General features: G+C 35.4%; 1 protein-coding gene across 1 annotated transcript in view; it reads right to left on the reverse strand.

Annotated features, from left to right (window-relative positions):
* The window catches only part of RhoGAP15B (RhoGAP_ARAP and RA_ARAPs domain-containing protein RhoGAP15B), a 36,103-nt gene extending 14,141 nt beyond the window's left edge, over nucleotides 1–21,962 (reverse strand). The window contains exons 1-6 of the mRNA XM_071590204.1: nucleotides 19,964–21,962; nucleotides 18,621–18,861; nucleotides 12,853–13,090; nucleotides 4,914–5,034; nucleotides 3,581–3,856; nucleotides 77–289 (exon numbers count right to left, since the gene is read on the reverse strand). Of these exons, the coding sequence (XP_071446305.1) occupies nucleotides 77–289; nucleotides 3,581–3,856; nucleotides 4,914–5,034; nucleotides 12,853–13,090; nucleotides 18,621–18,861; nucleotides 19,964–21,962 (3,088 nt within the window). The remainder of the gene's footprint in view (nucleotides 1–76; nucleotides 290–3,580; nucleotides 3,857–4,913; nucleotides 5,035–12,852; nucleotides 13,091–18,620; nucleotides 18,862–19,963) is intronic.
* Between the last annotated feature and the right edge of the window lie 677 nt (nucleotides 21,963–22,639).

Raw genomic sequence — 22,639 nt, forward strand, 5'->3', positions numbered from 1 at the left:
ACATATTATGTGCATGTCGATTTTCAACTTTAAAATGAAATTACACTGAGGAAAGTAAAAAATTACAGTTCCTTACCAGCAATTTTACAAATATCATCATGCAAGGCAGAAGTGAGCAGGGGCTCCGGAAGATCTCTAAAGAAACGCTTAAGCACAGCAGCAACATCATACTCTGAATAATCACGTCGAGTCAATTGAACATCCCATGCATTTCGCTGAAACTCCGTTAAAAGTCGTGTGACAGAGGAATTTGACCCACTACGCCTATAAATACCTTCGGACATTCCTCCTGAAAGTAAAATAAAAACAAAACTTTAATAATAACAATGAATAAACTTGCAATATCTCTCAATCCTTAATAGTGCTCCATGATAAGTATTGTTCTTTTTATGTATTCCCAGAGGTTTTCAAAGCTTCATTATTATCAATTTTGAAGGGATCAATCAAAATTACAGGAAATTAAACCACATAAAATAGATTAAGTGAAGTTTTGGTAGCAACTTACTCACATGCCATAGCTTTACACCAGAAAAAAACAGTAATTGTGTTATTGTTTGCATATAATATCAACAAGGAGGGTAAGATATGGAAAACATACAGAAATCGAATAGTCGGCATGCACATCAATTGGAATGTTACTCTAAAAATCCATTAAGTGCAACAGAATGTTGATATAATAAGTAAATCACATAATGATAATTAAAACGTAGCAAGTAATGAACAATTCAGAGCACTATGATTTACATGCAAAGTAAATGGGCACTTTCAAAGCATATTGCTCCTTGTTTCAACCTCTGAATGAATATGAAATCATGAAGCAGCAGCAATATCCTAAGGTCAAGCGTTCATATGCTCACTGCCTACGTAGGTCCAATGATAATTTCAGTTTGCACATGTTTTTTGTGGCTTTTTTTCCATATAACTTCCATCAGATCTTTTAGTACCAAACAGATGACTTCAAAATCTAGCCCACTGAAAAATTTTTCACTGATTTCGTCAGAGGAGTTTAGCAGGGAGATAAGGTATCTCAGTGTATGTATATAAATATCAACTGAATCAGAGACATAATTAAATCTCTAATTAAGTTGATAGAACAGTACATTGATGAGAGAAAAAAATTGAGATTGAAAATATTCTGATGCTAACTAGCACAATAGAAATGACTACATGGATAGACTGTCAGAGCCTAGAACCATATCAACCCTATCTGAAGTGGATATTTACAGAACTAAAGCCTGTATTATTCATATATAGGAGATCATGATTATTATGCAGCATCCTCCTTGATTAATTGCTCACTAGATAATGTACTCCTAAAAGTTGGTGGACATGAAGGGTTATTAATAATGATTATATTGTGATGGCAAGGAAAAAATTTACCATCAACCTCTGAGTTCAGATTTTATTTGAAAAAATAAGTTGGCAAGAAGATTAATTAGACCCTAATACAATATTACAAATATGAAATGATGATTTGGACATTTTTACTTCAATATAGTAAAAAATTACCTCTTTTGGTCTTTGCATTTATTGATTCCAGTCTGGAACATTTCAAAGACATAGAGTATGACCTCTAGTGAGTGATTATATTCTATTGTTTCAGGCTTCACTTCGTGGAAGTATTTAATATCCATACTAAAAAGAAAGACTCGTACTTTTCCACAGATTTTATTATATGGTACCGTATAATAAAATTTGTGGAAAAGTACGAGTCTTTCTTTTTAGTTTTATTGAATCCTTCCCAACATGGCTTTATTAAGGGTAAGTCAACTATGTCTGCTGTTTTTCAGCTTGTTAATGACATTATCTTTGGTCTTTCCAATCAGAAACAAATTATTTGGATTTTCTATGACTTAACTAAGGCATTTGATACTGTAAACCATTGTATATTGTACAGTAAACTTTGCCAAATTGGAATCAATGGCAATGCTTTAGCTTGGATACAATCTTATTTAACAAATCGCAAGCAGGTAGTGCAACTAAATACTAATTGTAAGGGTGGTGCCAATCAGCATTACTCTGATGTTCTTACTTCAAATTGTGGAGTGCCCCAAGGTTCTATTCTCGGGCCACTATTATTTACTATTTTTATTAACGACCTAGCATCTCAACTGCATCAGAGCAAAGTGCTTTTATATGCTGACGATACTACTACCCTTATTTTTGGTAATAAGACAGGTGAGGTAAATGATTTGGCAAGTTCAACAGTAGCAGATATGAGTGGCTGGTGTAAAAGAAATAACTTAAAACTGAACGGAAATAAAACATGTTTTTTAAATTTCCATCATAAAATTAATCCTCCAGTAACAAGTCCTCTACTTAAGATTGATGCATCCACATCTATTCAGCAGTCTAGTTCTACAAAATTCTTAGGGTTAAAATTAAATGAAAACCTTGATTGGCAATATCATATTGAGGATTTAGTTAATAAAATGGCAACGGGAATATATATGATTCGTAAACTGGCTCCAACTACTTCATTAGAAATACTGAAATTAATATATTATGCCAAAATCCATTCTCACTTGGCTTATTGTGTTGTTTTATGGGGAAACACAAGTGCTGCTGCTAGGGCATTCTCTATGCAAAAAAGAGCTTTGAAAGTTATGGCAAACGTGTCCATCAGGTTTCCAGGAAAGCCATTATTTCTAAAATTTAATATAATGACACTACCAAGTATGTACATTTTTTACTGTGCATTATTTGTAAAAAAGAACCCTACTTAATTCTTACCAAACTCCACGGTTCATGCTTATTTGACCCGTGGGAGTGAAAACATACATATTTTACAACAATTATGTGCCAGAAGAGGTCCCCATCACTCAGCTTCGCTTATTTTTAACAAACTGCCTTTGAATATAAAACTTATTTCAAATATTAACGTTTTTAAGACAGAATTAAGGAAACTTCTACAGCCAAAGGGTTATTACAATGTAAATGAATTTTTATATGATAAGTTATGACAACATGTACGCTTTGATGTCTTGCCTGACAATGTTCTATGTCGCATGTATGACCTACAGAACAATAAAGATTATTATTATTATTATTATTATAGTATGGATATCTAGTGAGTGATGTCCTATTTTCAAGCTATCAGTGCATTGCAGTCACAAAGATCATCTGATAAAAACCACAACTCATTTTATTAATACAATGCTATAAAAGCCAAATTGTCATAAAAATATATAAATCATTATCAATAGTTTTGTCATTGATATCCTTATATAAATGGTGTAAAATACCCTTGCAGTCACTATATTTTCCAGAAACTCATAGGTATTAGCTGCAAGTATAACAGAAGTTCATAAGAACACAAAATTTGATGAAAAATTAAGTCAAATAACAATATTAAAATCAAGTTAACCTTAAATCAACAGCTTCCTTTAATTTACTTTTTACGTACTTATTATAAATCTATTTAAAAAAGGAATGATGGGGGAACAAATGGCACAAATGCATCAGCCAGTTAAATGTATTAACCTTGAATTAGTCAAGATTCAGAGTTGACCAATGTTAATTCAAATGCTAAAGCTGCCCAAAAATACAAATGGATATCCCAATGATAATGCTTGCTTACCGTGTGTGTACACGAAGTTTAAGCACTTGTCAACTATGACTGGAATGTTTTCAAGGGTCAATTGTTGGTCTGCTATCCCAGGACCAGATTCTAAAGCTGCTGTCTTGAGAGCTGACTTCCAACCATTTATGGCACTTTTAGACACTAGGAACTTATTGCCAGCATTAGGTAGGAATGTACTACCCTCTGTTGCTATTGGTCGAAGATATATGGAATTTCCTCCCTGCAGGTCTAGAAGAATACTTGGTCCACTTCCATCGTCCTCTTTGTTCACCCCTAAAATGAAAACAATTGACAATTATTTCAGTCTTTTTCAAATGACCACCTTTGTAATCCTCCCATACTGCATATGATCAATCACAGATGCATAATTACCTCAAACTGGCCTAAAACAAAATCACATGCTCCCTATCAAAATATAAATTTCAAAAATGATAATATTAAAGGATATGCGCTTTTGAAATAAAATAACTTCATTAGATAATTGTGCATACAGCATTATGTATGCATGACTTTACGCAATGAATATTTTTAAGACAATCATATCTAAAATGATGTAAGTATCACATCAAATGGCTTTAGACGATTGTGAAATATTTGTTGAGATGAATATAAATGTAGCATATGCATGCAATATGATCGTTTTAGCTAGATCCCATACTTTTACAGTCATTTTCAAAAATGAATTGAACACTGAAGTTTCAATTTTGGACGCATATTTTACTAAATCAATATCTCTACAATTACCCTACTGCACACAATCAGACACCTGTTATGATATTTCAAGAATAATAAATTGCCAAAAACCCATGCTGGGTGAACAAATATGTAATCTGAAAACATTTGAAATTTATGTACACAACTAGATGAAAAAGACCATGGGAGGGAGGATTCCAATAAAAAGATGTTTTCATAGAACCATTGTGTTGCATTTTTGTTAAGGAAAATTCAAATGGGTAGACAATGGATTCAAAAATGAAGTCCATGATAGGCAATCAGATATTTCTGCTATCAAACCCATCTTTGCTCTGACATAAGGCACAGAGAGTACTACTAAGCGCACAGCTTGTGCCATTCAATATGATAGTCTATCATTTCAATATGATTTTCCAAGCTTTTCTTCTGCCTTCTAGGATAGAATGGATAAGATTGAATTACTGAGAATATCTAGGCCTATGTTTAGTCAAAACAAAATTTATTGATACAGCCCATGGGCATTATTTAACCCAAACTTTGAATATAATATGGTTCAGTCTCATTCAGTCTTTCGTCATGATTGTCAAACATGGAAGATATATATTCACTGATTATTTGTAGATCTAGGTGAACTTACTTATACATCGAGCATGCTGGAGATTTGCTTCCTTGGCAGTTGATGAACCAACAAGACAATAGAAGAACATTCGTTGATACAGAAGCATCCAACCCTTACACCAGTTGCCACTTATCCCTTCCTGATGATAAGAGGACAGTATGAATTTTATAAGTAACGAGTTCATATCTTCAATTTAAATGAATAATAATTAGAGTAATCAAATAAATAATTTATTCTGGATGATTTTTCACTTTCTAAAATAATTTCACCAAGAAAGCAGTTCAAAATATTTCAATTTTAATATTCTTAAGCCTAAAATTTATGAACAAATAAGATAAGCACAAACAAAGAATTCAAACAGGTAGCAGTATTTCAACTTTAAAATTTCAGTAAATTGCCAAAAAAAACTCATTCAGCTCCAAGATCTATGCAGAGAAAGTGAGTTATTATTGAACTATACCACGTACATTAAATTTTTAGTCATTTTCATATGACAGATAATAAAAGAGATCATATAGTTTAAATCATTATTACCATTTTTTTATGTGTGTAACCACTTTTATTGGCTTCAGACTATTTAATTATTTAGTCAAACTATATAGTTCAAATATTTTATGGAAATGAATTTTTTAGCTATTCCTAAAAGTCGAGAATTCCTCCACCACTAAGATCCTTCGTATGAAATGCCTCGACTTAAAGTGGTTTCGTTTTTCCAATGCCAAAATCCTTCCAAAACAACAAAAATGTAAAAAGCACCAATTGGCGCATATGACGTGTACATATTCAAAAGGCACTCAAATTTTAGAACCCATCAGCACTGGCACAAGAAATAGACAAGCTTTAAAAAATTTCATTTTTTAATGCAAATGAATTATTAGAATGGCATAAAAGATAAAAAAATAGTGATCTGGAATAAACTTCACCAGGTAACAAAATTTTTAAATACATGGCATTACCAGAAAGTAAAAATTGAACAAAAACTCTCGCAAGTAAAGACAAAGAAATGGGTGGGAAGCAAGATTAGTCATGTTTATAACTGACCATCTAATATCTGGAGGCATTCTCATATTGTCACATGCTTTTCAGGTCTCCCTGTTTTCATTTCATAAAAAAATGGGAGAAGTATTCAATACAATCATTAGTTTGAAAGGTGAGAGTAGATCTAACCTAATAGTAAGCCCTTTACAGTGGGTCAAATTCACACATCAGAGTACAGGGGGTAGGGAGTTTCTTCACTGTGCTACCTTTGGTCTGCAAGAAAGATCTGACATCTTGGGTAATTCTGAGGATGCCCACTGGTTCAGATAAATAAGACCTTGGGCCTAACAGTAGAAGCACTAGCACTCTACCCATTGGACTAACATTCCATCATAATTTTAGAATGAACGTGGAAATATAAATCCTAGAGTTTAAAAGATGTAATCAAAATTACATTCACTGCATTTGTATTGAATTTTATTGGGAGAAAATTAAATGCGAACTTTTATTCCATAGTTAATCATTTCAGTGAGTGGAAAAAGTGTGATGAAAAATAGTTTCAAATCATGAAAAGTTTATGTGAACTGGGAGCAGACAGACTCTAAAAGTTATAGCAATTTAAAATTATGGAAGATGCACATGTACATAGGTAATCACATTTTTACATCTAATCTTACAAGGGAAAGGTAGCGTGTGCATCAGCTTAATGTTCATTACATTAAACTTATTAATTAAGTAAAATAAAATATTAGTCAATGTTTAAAATAAATGGAAAAATACATTATGTATTTCCAAAAAGTGTTCATTAATCAAGTGAATTTTGGTAAAAAAACCTTGATGAAGTTGGGCTTGTATCTGACAATGTCAACCAAATGAGAAACAAAGCAATGAAATAACAAGATTTAATAATCCATTCTGGTAAGTTTGAACAGAACTTATCAAATTTGAAGTATTGGTGCATATTACGAGGGTCATCCGGAAAGTAGTACCCGTTCGTGAAATAAAGACACAAAAGTAAATATTAACAAACATAAAAAATTTTATTTGAAAGAGGATACTTTAAACTACTTCTCAACATAATCTCCAAGCAAATTAAGGCATTTGTCATAACGTGTGACAAGTTTCTGTATTCCTGCTGCATAGTCCTTCGCCGCCAGCTCATTGAGATACGCGAGGGACCCATCTTGCACAAATTTTTGCATAATGCAGATGGTGTTTAACAATTTCATGAACAATTGTTCGAGAAACATTGGGAAAATGCTCACAGATGTCATCAATTGTGACGCGCCGATCGTTCCTCACGAATTCGTCAACTGAGCTCACCAGTTGGTCTGTAATGACAGACGGTCTCCCCGAACGCTCATCGTCGTGTGTGTTCCCCCTCCCCATGTTGAAGTTGCGACACCACCGCCGAACAGACGACTCGTCCATTACATTGTCTCCATACACCTCCTTTAATTGGCGATGAATATCACATGGGCGAACGTTTCTTGCATTGAGGAATTTAATCACTGCCCTCACTTCACAACTGGCGGCGTTCTCAATTTTTTTAAACATTGTAAACAATCACAGAAACAACACAGGCAATGCTAGCGTCACGCAACTTGGCTCAGAGAAGGCAGACAAGCCACTGAAGCTATCTGACCTCGTCCAGCGGCTACTCGCGTCGTCAGCACTTCATGCGGCACGAACGGGTACTACTTTCCGGATGACCCTCGTATAATGACTTTATTTCAAAAGTAAAGAGATCACTTTTTCATTATCATTTCTGCTTAGTGCAGTAAATATGTGTAGCTGTTTCCAGGCACCTGATACAGTCAAACAAGAGAAGCTCAGACATAATCAATGCCATTGGCAACTAGTCACTACATTATATTATTATGGTAGGACTGGGTCATTTCAAATGGTAGACAAACTTTCTCAAATCTCTCTGTGACTGGAAATCAGATGCCAGAACTCTCTTGATTTCCAAAGAGAAGGCCAGTCTCTCGTATATTTATAGTTGAGGTTCCACACAGAAAACCAATCACTTGTCTGCAATGGCGCTTTCCAGAGGGAATTTTGAATGAAACATATATTCACAATGAGTGTATGCCCCAAGTTTTGTGAAATGTATCATCAATACAATATTCAGAATGATAAAGGAACTTTGGATTGAACCTGTAGACAACCATACTTAAAGACAACAAGAAAAATGAAACTCTTTCAATTCTTCCTTCATTCCTTCCAAGTTTTACACTTAATTTTCATTTATTGAAATAATGATGCTAATGGAAACTAATTTATTGTTAATTTAATACAACACTAGGCTCAGTACAAATTAAAAATATTAATCAAATAGCATAGGAGCTACTGAAATGTTTCGGGGGGTACAATAAAGTTGCAAAACAATAACGTGCCAATTTTCTACACCATATCAACTCCACTCTGTATCAATAACATTTCAAGCAAAATAAATTAATCACCAATGAACAAATATCTAAATTACTCACAAATATCATGCATACTACATAAATGGAATGAAGACAAAAATTACATGCCGTGATTGCTCCAAAAAAGGTCACATCTCCAACAGTACCACAAAATTCACCTGGGCATTGCTTCGTGACGTTGATTCACTAAGTATTACGCTTATGGCTTTGAGAGTGAATATACATCAAAACTCTAAAAAGAGTGTACTATCGTATTTTTCATGCATTATTTTCCACTGTACGATATATTACTCCCAACTTTGACTTGTGCAGACTGAAAATCTGCTTGTTCTCACTATCAATACAACCCCACCATTACTTGATCAAATGGATCAAATATAGCGTCAATTCAATTTTTAAAATTATTATGGGGAAAGTACAGCATGTGAGAATATATCACCATGCTAAAATGATCTCTTGAATAACTTATGTGAAGTCCTAATGCCTTTATTTTTATTAGCATTATTTTTAAAAAATGTATCAATCCTAGAATTATAATAATTTAGCCAATCATGTTAATGCCATGATTCATACAAAAATTGTCTAACGTGAGCGTCATTAATATAATGCTGTATGTGTGTTTGAACCAAAATCCACAGACAATCCAAAAGTTGGTTTGGTAGGCGAGTATAGAGATCATCTTATACTAAGTCCAGTGGGGCATGAAAAATTACATAGTTAACATTTATATATTTTAATGTATTTCAATATGGAATTATACACAGTTCATTGAAGGCTTTTATCTAAATTTTCTGAGAAATATGCATTCAAGATGGCAAATCATGTTAATTTTATTATTTTTAGCTATAACTTTTCTGAATTCTAATTTATATAACTTCTTTGAGGGTTTTCAGGTCAGTGGATGGTTAAATTTATTATGCTCTTATTTAAGACAAAATTTACGGTTGCATAAAAATGAAAGATGAGCATATAAGTTAAGGAGTTTTTATCATATACAACACCCCCATCAGGTGAGGTGTACAGATTCAAAGATAGTAGTACCTATGGCACCATTATACATCAATCATGGACATGGGAATGCCCAGAAGCACCCGGCCTGACTAAGAGATGACAGTAGTTGTTTGAAAAATATCACTGGATTAGAAAAAACGCAATCTATTAAGCATATGTTTCAAGTTTGAAGACGCTACGTTGTTTAGTATTTGTTTGGCAGCCATGAATAGTGAATGTTTTCAGTGAATTTGTGAAAATGGAGAAAATTGGTCATCATTATGTGATACAGTACTTCTATTTGAAAGGCCACAGCCCAACCAATATAAAAGCTGAACTGGATTCTACTCTGGGTGAGTCTGCTCCTTTCACAGTAAACTACATTAAAATATTGGGTAGCAGAGTTTAAACGAGGCCGTATGAGCTGTCAACACAAGCATCGCATTGGGTGACTAAATGATGGGACGACTCCAGAAATGGTTAAGAAAATCCACAAAGTAATACTGGATGATCGTCCACTGAAAGTGCACAAGCTAGTAGACACAGTAGGCATTTCAAAAAGTGCTGTACATCACATTGTACTGAAAATTTGGGCATGAGAAAGCTGTGTGCAAGATGGGTGCTCATACTCAAGCAAAACCAGTGTCGTGAAGATGTTTCAATTGATTGCTTAGCAAAGTTTCACAGCAACAAAGCAGAATTTTTGTGCCGTTTCATAACCATGGATGAAACATGGGTCCATTACTTCACACCTGAGACTAAAGAACACGCAAAACAATGGATTCAAAAGGGAGAACCGTCTCCAAAGAAGGCGAAGACCATTTCATCTGCAGGCAAGGTCATGGCGTCAGTTTTTTCGGATGCCTGTGGGATAATTTTCATCGACTATCTTGAAAAATGGAAAATTATCAACGGCAAGTATCATGGGAACTTATTACAACATTTGAGCGAAGAAATCAAGCAAAATCGGCCGTATTTGGCTAAGAAGAAAGTGTTGTTTCATCAAGACAATGCACCAGCTCACAAATCCGTTATTGCAATGGCCAAAATTCATGAATTAAAGTTTGAATTGCCACCCCATGCACCCTATTTGCCAGATTTGGCCCCCCTCAATTTATTTTCTGTTTGCAAACTTGAAAAAAAAACGGCTCAGTGGTCAAAGATTTTCCAACCATGAAGAAGTGATGTCGACATTTAATGTCTATTTTGAGGAGCAAAACAGTTCTTATTATAAAAAGGGTATCGAACAAATTGAACTTTGCTGGGAAAAGTGTATAGAGCTGAAAGGAGATTATGTTGAAAATTAAATACATTTTTTTCCAAAATTTTTGAGCTTTCTTTGTTGGGTCAGGTACTTCTGGGATTACCCTCATATTTCATCTTTCAACGATCAACATCAATATCAAATTACTTATCCCAATGAATACAGATGTAAACATCTGTAGATATGGTGTGCATCACCAGGTTAAGCAGAAGAATTTGTGTTTTCCACAATATATTTCCTAAGGGGTTGGAGGGAGAAAAGTAATTCTTGCTGGATAGTGCCCTTTTCCTGCAGCAAAGTATAAATAGGATAATTGAAAAGTATAAATCATTAAATATATTTCATTCTATCCACACTGTTTGTAGGTGTTCGCTAGTACCAGAGAGGACAATGGTCATGAAAGAGTGAGGCAAAGGAGGCAAAAGGCATAAGCTCATGTAACTACCCCCTTAAGTCCCATGTCACTGGAACTGAGAGATTAAAAAACTATGTACGTCAGTAAAGAGACCACCTTTTCTTCTAACCAAAATAGTGACAAAATTTCAATTTGGATTACTCCATATCTTTTTTAACTATGAGGAGCAGTCAAATGAAAACCTAACGGACAAACAAACTAGATCTGTCCGTGCACCAACAAGGACATAATCCAAACACTTTGAGCACCTGTGAATTGTCACTATGCAGTTCTCCTACCACAGTAATGATAGCATCGATACTTAACTACAGTGTTGCCACCTTTTGCATAGAATATTGGTAATGGAAGGTGTTTGGTTTTCATTTGACTGGCCCTAATAAATAATTGCCTAATTAAAATGTTACCTTAGTGTAACATAATACTACAATAACACAGTTTTCCTTAATGCTCTGAGATAGATTATACAAATACAGAAAATGTCTAACGAATCATTATTATAATATCCACTTATATAATACTTGAATGGTAAACTGCTACTTCCATAAAACATTAGCTGTCAGTACAGCAATTTTTTCCTGATTCCAAAGCATTTGTTAAATGGAGTTCTAAATGTATTCCATTTATAGTATGACGGACAGAGGAAATATTTTGATATACACCAGGGTTCTCAACCAGCGGGGAATTCCCCCTGTAAAAATTTTAGGTGGTTCAGAGTAGAATTAGGATAACTATTCAGCTATACTAACTGTCTTACAACTAGCTATTGATTTTCTGTAGATTATGATGAACGAACAACATTTCTACAGCAATTAAATTTTAAATTATCTGCCATAAAAATATCAAGATAAATGTACATGTACTACAACAGACAAAATAAAATATTTTTAATGATATATGTATATTTCTTTAAATACATTTTTTGAATTAGAATAACTCGGGAATGGGGAATCATCTGTAAGAACTGAGGTTAAAAGATGGAACGGACCAAAAAAGGTTAAGAACCACCAATACAGACTGTTTCCACCAAAAAATAGGCAGCTACCACAAATGTGTCAGTTGAACATACCAAATTTTTCTGAAAAAATTATGGTGGTTACTTCAACTGGAGAGAATAATTAATGAAAAAGGAATTTCGGGGAAAAAATTATTTTGATCAATTTACAGCATTCTGAAATATAATGAAACATGTCACAATTTGCAGAAGACATGTTGAAAGAGAAATTTGAAATTTTGATTTCTCTGAAACTACTAGAGACTTCAACCATTCCTTGTTAAAGCACTTGATGTGCACTTTCTCCCAATTCTAGATTGAAATCCTTCATCACTTTAAGATTGACCAAAACATTACTTTTTCAACAGAAAACTTTCATTTATTTCCAAGTTTTGTATTTATCTTTTAAAAGGCATTGACTCATTTCACAACTTTTCCATGTCGGCCTATTAATAATTTTATCTCTGACCTATGACGCATAAAATACCCGAAACTGATAGCCAAAGATTGAAAAAATGCAAAAATGTAACATTTTGGAGGTGTGAAATCTCTAAAACCCCATTATTTTATCCATAAAATTTGCACAATTCACCTAATAATAGAACATTAAGGATGTTAAAAAAACAGGTAGCTGGACTTGGTGGATTTGTACCCAATCTGTATATCTTTCAAAAATTCAATTTATAAAATATTCATAGATCCAAGCCCTACTCAAATTTCACAGAGAAATGGACACATTTCGAACTCAGTAATTTGAACCCAGTGCAGTTAATGGCTTGCCAATTATCCTTAGACTAATCGTAATAAAACTGCTCAATTATTGATTTCAAAACTGTAAAGAGAATATTAATCCCTAATTTATACGGCATGCTCATTAGAAAAACAACCTTTATGTGGGCACATCCTGCTCTGGTGAAGTCCATGACAGCAAAATTAGGAAAGCATGATGGTGGAACAACACTCTCCAGTAGCTTCTGCATCCAAAGGCGACGTTCCGTGGATGACATTGAACCTAGTAACAGGGTGTGGGATGGCAAGGCACCTCCCCCAGTATGACGGTTTATCCAATTAGACCTTCCCCCAACTACACCAAGCTCAAAACAGGAAAGGACCTCACCATCAGCACTTGGGAGAGGGTAGAACATCCATGCACACATAATGTTCATAATGGCATGCAGAATGGGATTATAAAAGACATAAAAGAGGGCCAGAGCAGAGTTGAAGAGCAAATTAAATACATAAAGCACCACAATGAAGTGATTACGAAAGCAACAAACAGGATGAGAGCAAACACGAATACAGACAGAATATATTGGACAGAAGTGTGCGAGGGAGGTCATTAGTACAAAAATGGGATTGTTAAGTAGGAAAACGAACAGAGGATAAAAACAAAAAAGAAAAACATTAATCAATTATACATTATTTGGGTGTGTAACTCAACTATAAAACTTAATTACGATAAAAACATGAAATATTTTTCAAGCAAAAATTTAATTTTAACTAAAATGCTTAACTTGCAACATAAAAATTAACTCTAATATTAAATTTTACAGGTAAAGGCACCCTTAAATGGAAATTAGTTCAACAAAAAGTCTAATTAAAAGTAATACAATTTGAAAGTTAACTTTCCAAAGTAAATGTATCTTTTGATAAAAATAATTAAGTCACCAAAAAGTCAAACTCCAACTTATAGAATGCTACATTGTAAACATGGTACAGGAGGGTGCATACATATGAGGGTGCTTTGAGAAGTAGAAAAGACCAAGAGTACTAATAACTTGGGATAAACCATTTCTACTTCTCATCATTAGTCTCTCCTTTAGATTTACATGCTTTTTCCAAAGGTGCTCCAGCTTATTGATCCCTAATAAATAATGAGATTTTTTCTGCAAAAATCTCCTTCCGCAAGCCATTTCTTCATACTAGAGGATTAGTAGTAGTCCAAGGCAGACAAATCTGGATAATAGGAGGGATGTTGAACATGCTGGAATCATAACTAAATAATTTTACAGGTGCAATTGCAGAAGTGTGAGGTGATGCCATGATGAAAAAAACCTTATGTGGACCAATTGTGGAAATTTTCTTGCAGCTTGGCTCTCAAATGGTCTAATAATAATGCATAGTATGCACCTGTAATAGTCTGACCCTATTCTTAATCGCCACTGAAGATTATTCCTCACAAATCTCAACATTAAGTTGACATAACCTCATTTCCAACAGAAAGAAGGATCTTCAAATTCTTTGGTGCAGACTTACTGCAGGTGAACCAATGCTTGGATCGTTCCATGGCATGTGGTGGTGTATCCATGCTTCATCCACTGTGATGAAATGATGCTAAAAGTCCTGCTCAGTTTGCTAAAACAGCTGCAAACCAGTCATGGAATATGCTGCATGATTTTCATTTTTGGTCCACTGCAATGGTGCAGCTAATTTGTAGATAGGTTTCTCATGTCCAAATGTCAACGCAAAATATAATGTACCCGCTCACTCGAGATGCTTCAGTAACATTACATACATTTACTCATATCTTCCACCACCATATCATGGATTTTATCAATGATTTCTAGAGTAGTGACCTCAACAGGGGGTCCAGAATGTTCAGCATCACTTTTCACCAATGACACAACTGAAATTGACACATTTGGTCACTTGGAATATTTTGAAACCATTGCATTTTATAAACAATTTCATACAAAGGTGCAGATTCGCCATAATGTTTATCCAGATTCTCTTTAGTTTCCTGAGATAGATTGCCTCTCATTGAACAATGTTTGATAAACACACAACATTCTCTTTCAACCCATTTTTGGAACTCACTTGACTTGCCCAATTCAAACTTACATGAATAAAATAAATGTTGAGCTAAGAGTAATAGACCGATCTGGCTTAAACTTTTTGTTCTTTCAAGAGGTGCTACTCCGTGAAAACTACTTCACAGCATGCACCAATGGTGCCATCTGTCTGGCTTTGCACAGCCTTTTCAAACTACCCTCCCACACTAAAACATCACCAATGCAGAGACTACGGGGGCAAACGTCTGGGTTGAGTGAAATCTATATTACCAAGAATTTCATGCAAGTAACTCCACAAAGTATTTTTCAACACTTAATTCATAGATGACTTAAAATGACTTTATGCTAAACAGGAAGCCTCAAGTGTAAACAAATCATATTTAAATTGACAAAATCCTATTTGAATAAAGCACACTGCATATTCAAAAAGTAAGGGTAGTTTTCTATCAATTGGTAGAACAGAACAAAGTTGTATGCATGCAGTGCAATCTATTGATTGTCCTCCAACCACTGAAGTTATTGTTTTGATTCAGTAGATGTTTGCCATTTGGTGGATGGAGGTAACCATGTCCATAAAAATCATTGCTCCAGACATTTGCTAAGTGAATGATGTAATTCGATTTTTGTGTGGGCAAAAGGTTCATGAGAGGTCCTAATTCATCAGGAGATGTGCTAAGTTTATGGATCTACAGTATAAAAAACAGCAAAAGGTAAGACAATGGTACTGAGACTTCAAAAATAGCCACACAATAAGCATATAAAGAGTGGCATTGCAGGTTCAGTATTCAGACAGGAAATCATTCAACAAGTGGACCAAGAACAGCGACCTGATCGATGATTAGTGCTCGGCCCGATGAATTTCCTTTTGTTGGACACATGATTCTTACGGAAGAGTTTTGGCATCACTAGGTGCAAGGTGAGTACCAAAAATAATAATTAGCCAACACAAAGAACAAAGAATGTTGAAAGGATGAGTATTTTTGCACTGTTATCCTCAGTCCCAAACTTGCATCTCTGGACTATTTCCTCTCTTTGCACTTTAAACAGTCATTTGGTGGACGACATTTTTAAGATGACAAGGAACTCAAGACTGTCACTGCCAACTTGTACAATTCCCAAGCAGCAAACTTCTATGCTGAGGGATTAAATAGTCTGGTGCAGTGTGACATTAAGTGCTCAAAATGGCAATTATGTACATACAAAAGTGAAGTAGGTGTGTAGGCAACTAAAACCACTTATCACAACTTTTTCTACCTAATACATTTCTTGATGGCTAAACAGACCTAACTTTTAAAATAGCCCTCATACAATGCAGAATGTCCTTGGAAATTAGCTCAGTCATTCTTACTAACATCAAAAAACAATGATGAGTTATTAGCTATGTTATCAATGATAATAACCCATTTATATGCTTTATTTACATACATTAAGTTAACAGATCAGGCTTTTAATTAATTCATGCATTTAATACATTGATAATTCCATAATTTTCTTTTAGAAATTAAGGTAGTATTAATGAAATTCTTGGCTGACTCTGCCCCTGGGCATGCTTCAACTGTACCATCGGCAGAGGAAACATATTTTTGTGAACTTACTCCTCTTACTGACTTATTCAGGGATATTACAAGCTGATGGTTTCTATGTGACAACACAATATGGTAAGTGGTAACTAAATTCCACCAGATTTTATTGAAGGTAGGAGGATTCTATGGATGAATGAATATCATCAATATATGGATAAGCATTACATGACATAATGAGCTGTTGCCAAATATATTATGCCACGAGAGCTTTTTTTCCTTCTTGTGATCATTATGGTAGAAATAAATTATTCAAAATTTCATAATATAATGAGTTAAAATAATACAATTCAATTAAAGCCAAGTTAAAAATACTCCTTGAATTTGTACGCCTGGATGACTATTTTATCATGAGTAAAAATCTAGGAAACGACACACTTTATGCAAATGAATTCTATTTAACCTAAAGTTTTAAATATTAAGAAGACAAATCAGATGAAGTAAAATTATTAAAATATTAATTCAAAGGAAAAGTTAAGAACTAAATTTGGAAAAAATTATTTTAGACCACACATGGAAATGATTTCATTATAGTAATATACACACATGTATATAGACTTTCTACATTCCATCAATGGAATATGATGTACTAGGATATGGAGATCTAAAAAAAAACTACTTAAATTATTTCACTAGCAGCTTTGGAGTGGCTTACGAATAACAATTTCCCATAGAGTTTTCAAATGTCCATCATGTCATTGCATGTTTTGGTCCAATGTTTCAAATTTATTACAGTATCTAAACTCTCCCGGGTTTTTGAAATTTTGCCTCATTTTCAGCAGGCTCCTCTTCAGATTCTGAAGATACATTTTCCCCAGCCTATCAATTCTTTCTCCTTCTATAAATGTTTGTCAACCCGGAACACCTTTATCGTTATCATTCTAGCCTATTCACCTTGCATAATTCACAGGCTGTCCAGGAAATCTGGATTTCGGTTTTCCCTGAGTTTTCAAAATAAATGTTTTAACTGCTCCAGGACAATATTTACCAGTTCATGGCAAGTAAAATATGCAAAGAAAAATTCAAATTTTCATTCGTGATGCATAATCGGGAAGAGGGTTAGGAAGTTGCACGTCTACATTTCAATGTTCTTGCGAAAAGAAAAAACACAACGCCAATGACAGGTACAATGGGCAGGGAACAAATTAAGGGAATAAAAATATCTTCCAGGAAAGTGTTCTTTCATGGAAAAAATTTAACAGAGTAAAAAGAAACTAAAAGTATACAAATACGGTTAGATACAGACTAGTTATGGCGAGGAACTGGAAATCAAAATATTGTTAAGCGTGTTCATGATGGATATTGTACAATTTCATAAAATGAACACTAAAGAAATTGCACTTTATCAATGCTGAACGTCTTCATCAACTAAGCAACTTCTTTCTGTGCTCTAAAAAATTTTACTAATTTTGCCTCTCTCACCTTCAAAGAAACCCATTTTTTTAACAGTTATTATCTTATGAGGATTTCTCTGTAGTTTTTTACTGCATTACTTTCGTAATACCTGGGGAATAAGCACTCCAGAAGCTATGATAGATTATCTATAAACTTACCCCCAGCAGACACTGCTATAATGTCATGAATAGTACCCAGGCATCCAGAGAGGCCTCATCAAGGTTTCCAAACACATTGGCTAAACTATCATTATTCCAAATTTTTATCCAAAAATCTCAAAATTCTCAGTTTTTTCCATGTTTACTATACCACTGGATACCTGTAATTCAGCATCCTGTGACTAGTAAAATAGTTATTTTCATAATTATTCACCTTTTTTATCTTCTTACTCTACATACAAAGCATGTTATTGCTAACTAGCGGCACATGCATTACGTTTCAATTTTGCTTCATAGACCTTAATATGTTGCAAATTTTGTCATGATTTCTTTTGATTTCCTTCAAATTTTCCTTAGAATTACATTTCTGAGAGCAATCAAGTGAAAATATGGAGTAATTTATTCAAGGTTTTGCTATTTTTCAAATTTTACATTAATTAATGGAAATTTTACAACGCATGCAAATCCTTCTGGTGCCACTTAATTCTTTTCCATTTTTCCATCAATTTCAACTCTTATATGATTAATTACCTACATCAGATTTCATGTGATGAAGTAATTTAAATTTTTGTCATGCTAGAAAATCTACTCAATTAAGTTTCTAATGGGTTCATTATCTCCTACATGAAATTATTTGTTTCATGAAGACCATGAAAATATTAGATTTTAATTTGGGAAATAACTTTTCAAACAACCATTTAGAGTAAAACTTTTGCCAAAATTTTCTTACCTTGGATTGGCTCGATCTGAGGTAACACGTATAGATGCCAGCTGTTCAAGGGGTAAGCAGGAGGAAGGGCCTGCACCACCTCGTTCCCTCCACCAAGTTAACTTTCCTCTGCACAGATTGAACCATCTCACTTGGGCACTACCCCATGATGACCCAGTGACCACTCCTACAGCCCCACTGTTCAGCTGGTAGAGCAACCCGCTGTGCTGCAATGTGTGGTCCACTACAAAATCCACAGCACCTGTCCCACAGTTTAAAGAGATCAGGAAAAGGTGTAGTATGCATTATATACTGCATAAAGAACTTGACGGGCACGGGGGCATGCAACTTCGTTCATCAAAATCAAGTACTCAAATGGCCATTTACTGTGGCCTGCTTATGTCTCCCCATTGCCAGGCAAGCAGGTAAAATTGCATCAACATAATATGCAACAGTGCCAAAGAGCAAACTTGGAATAATGAAGTTACGAACAATGAAAATTAGACCAAAAAGATGTAGATATGCTAACAGAAGTTGGCCTGTTAATACTTGAAATATGAGGGGTAAATATGGAAAAGAACCATTTGTTGGATGAATTGACTGTGGGAAAAATTTTATTCCTGTTGTATTTTAAACAAGTATGGCATAACGATCAGATGTTGATGATAGTGTACACACAAGTCATAGTGCATGCTTGATTCAGAGTTAAATGCAAGTGAGGGTATATGAGTGAAGGATACCTCATAAGATTTGGGACTGCAGCCTTATATGCAATGATAGCTTGAGATATTAAAATTAAATTATGATAAAATGGATAAGCTTTGAGCAATAATTGCCACTGGGAAAGAATAGCAGAATATACATATCGACATCGATGGAGAGGGAAAAGGACATAAGGAGTACCAGTAGAGCCTTTAATATAAAACATAGCATGGTATAGACATATTTCCTGATTTTTGAGGCAAGAGGATTAGCGTAATTTAGAGGCTTTGGAGACGTGGCTACGGAGAAGAATGAAGAAGAAAATAAGCTAGACAGAGAGGAAGAACAATGAAGCTTTTAAAATGAGCAAAGATATGAAGTTGCCAGAGGAAATCCAAATAAGGTAAATTAAAAAGAGTGGAGGAAATATTGCAAGGTAGGGACGTTGAAGGCATTATAAAAAGGAGAGTATTTTGTAAGAAGGGTAGAGAATGGGAGTGAATAGATTTTCTTAGATAGCATGAAAGCAGATAGAAGCTACAAAGAACTGACGAAGGAAATGATGCTTTAATTATGCACTCAATCCTACCTATATGTCACTAGGGACCAAAAAAATAATTAACAATAACTGTAATTGGAATTGAAACAAACACTTCACAAACCCAATTCTGAAGAATCTCCAGGTTTCTGATCCGATTCAGGTTTATTGTAAAAGATGCTGAGTTTATTATCTGCAGCCTGGTCCACTGATGGTGCAGAATCCGAGCTAGGGATAGTCCGATCCCCATTTAAGAATTTCATGGCCCTCTTCACACTACTCCATCGCACCAATCCAGAGCGACGAAATCGGAATGGTGAAGATGATTCGGATTCCCCAGGTTCACTCACTACAGTACCTTCCGAGTCCAAGCTCACTCCACTTGCAATTGAGTCTTTCCTAACAGGAGGAGGAGGTGGTTCCAAAGGCACAGAAACAACCTCCCCAGAGGACGGTTGAACCTCACTCTTATCCACCTCACCCTCTGGTTCAGACTTTAACACAACCCCCGTGTCTAATTGAGCTTTATTCTTGCACACTCTCCGAGCAGGTCTGCGATGAAATGAGCAATTCATTGAATTGGGAGAGCTATCTCTGGATGAATGGCTGATGTCAGGAACTGACAATGACTTCTCACATGGGCCCACTGCATCAGTGGCACTGCTTTCCTCAGTAATGGCACCAATGCTATGGTTTTTGTTATCCTCGACTCGCCTTGCTTGTCTTTGAGAGCTAATTTTTTGTATCCGGCCATATGGTGATTCTTCTTGGCTTGAGATTTCAAAAATATTCCCCAACTGAGGGGTGGAATGTGACTGCTGGCATAAGCCTGTGTTATTAAATAAAGGATCAAATTCTAGGATAACTGAGGGAGTCACTCTCCTCGCAGAAGAAGATCTTTGATTTGGCTTGACCCGTGTGAAGCCAGCATTATCCACTTCTTTGCACAGACCATCAGAGGAGATAGATTGAGTTTTTTCATCCGGCCACTGTGGTGAAGTTGGGACATTAGAGGGGGATGGGATGAGTAGGGGCATGCGATCTGGAAACAAACTCGGAGTGGTGGGAGTAACTGGCAATTCAGGAGTTTTTGCAGAAACACAAGGAGGTGGGTCAGGAAAGAATGGATCACCAACATCACTCGTGATTGTAGATCTAGGTGTCACTATGACAACATTCTCATATTCTTCCGGGCAATGTTCCGTGGCACTCAAAAGTTTTACCCTGCCCGGTCTTTCCCCAGCACCGCCCTCTCCTTCAACAGTTTTCTCTTGACCTAATGCAATTTCCACAGCATCATAAAAACTCCAAGAATCACATCTAAGAACAGATAGTTTCTTGGGAGTCAAGGAGAGCCCTTCAGAACCAGAGGAGTAATCACCTGTGTGACTGCTGCCCCCTCCACCAGAACTCGGAGAGCCAATGGCAACATCCTCATAAATACTTTCTTCAAAGTCATCAGAAAAATCTGCCCATGAAGAGAAGGAGCAAGGGTAATACGTAGAGGATTGGTTTGAACCTGCATAGGTTTCTTCACCGGCCTCCTCTTCCCCAGAATGTGACTGTTTACTGGAGACGGATTGGGAATGGGGTATTGGCAATGCACTGAACCATGGACTACCCCTTGATACAGAAGGAGACTGGACTTCATCATAGACAGACTCATCTGGGAGGGGAGGCGGGGGATAGAAAGGTGGCTCTGGTGATGGTGTCCTTTCCACATCTCTTCCTCCTTCTTTAACCACAGTATCACCCTCATTGCAAATTGTTCCACCTCCAGTCACTGTGGACCATTTCAACTCTTCTTCTTTGAGTGGGGATGGAAAAGTGATTGAGCGGAACAATGCTGGCATGTCATTGAGCTCGTCCCCCATTCCAACTGGCTCTTCTGCACTTTTTGTGCTGGCTGTAGTACTCGCATTAGATGGACGCCTAGTGAGGGTAGCCAAAATGTTTCTCTCTCCTCGAACAGCACTCTTAAGTCGGGGCAATGGAATTGGCCTCTTGGCAGGTGTAGGGGGAAGTTTGCCTGTGGGTGACAGGTCAGTCAGTGATGATGACAGCGCATCTTTTTTAGCCGCACCCCCCGCTCGAGGCATAGGAACGGGGGCAGTTGGATCCATGGCACGAATCTATTTCACAAAAATAAATCCAAGCAATGAATTATTACACACAGGCAGGCACACATTGTCTGTAACTGAAATTGAAAAAATATTTCTCGTAAGAATGGAGAGCTTAATGAGCTTTGTCATTATGTAGAATGAAATTCTAATGTTTAAACATGTGAATTATATTATAGACAACTTTAATTCTTCCATCTTTATACTGTGCTGACACAAGTGAGCCAAATTAATTGGTCAAACCACATATTTCCACCCAAAATATAAAGAAATAATTTCGTAATATAAATCTCTCACATAACTCCACCAATTGGTGAAGGCAAACTGTACAACTTAAATTCAGTAACATAAATAATTAATAAGAAATAGATAATGCACATGATAAAGTTACATTAATAATTAATAATACATAAACAATGCACATTGCAAAGTATTTATCTAAAAATATGTTAATTAACCGTTAATGCACATTGTTATACCAATGTAATTCCAAATTGTAACCAATTGGAATGGAAATATACAAGTTCCTCTCCTCGCGGGCACAACGACATCACCGTTTACACTACATAATGGAGGGCATCGGGTTAATTTACCAAAAAGACTACAATTTTTAGTATTCAGGAAATGTATTCTTCACGTACCAAACAGTTACTTCTCCGGTTGAAGCACGCATTACACCA

This window comes from Hetaerina americana, unplaced genomic scaffold (genome assembly GCF_022747635.1).
Source record: "Hetaerina americana unplaced genomic scaffold, ioHetAmer1.1.p SCAF_4, whole genome shotgun sequence".
NCBI classification, from domain to species: Eukaryota; Metazoa; Arthropoda; class Insecta; order Odonata; family Calopterygidae; genus Hetaerina; species Hetaerina americana.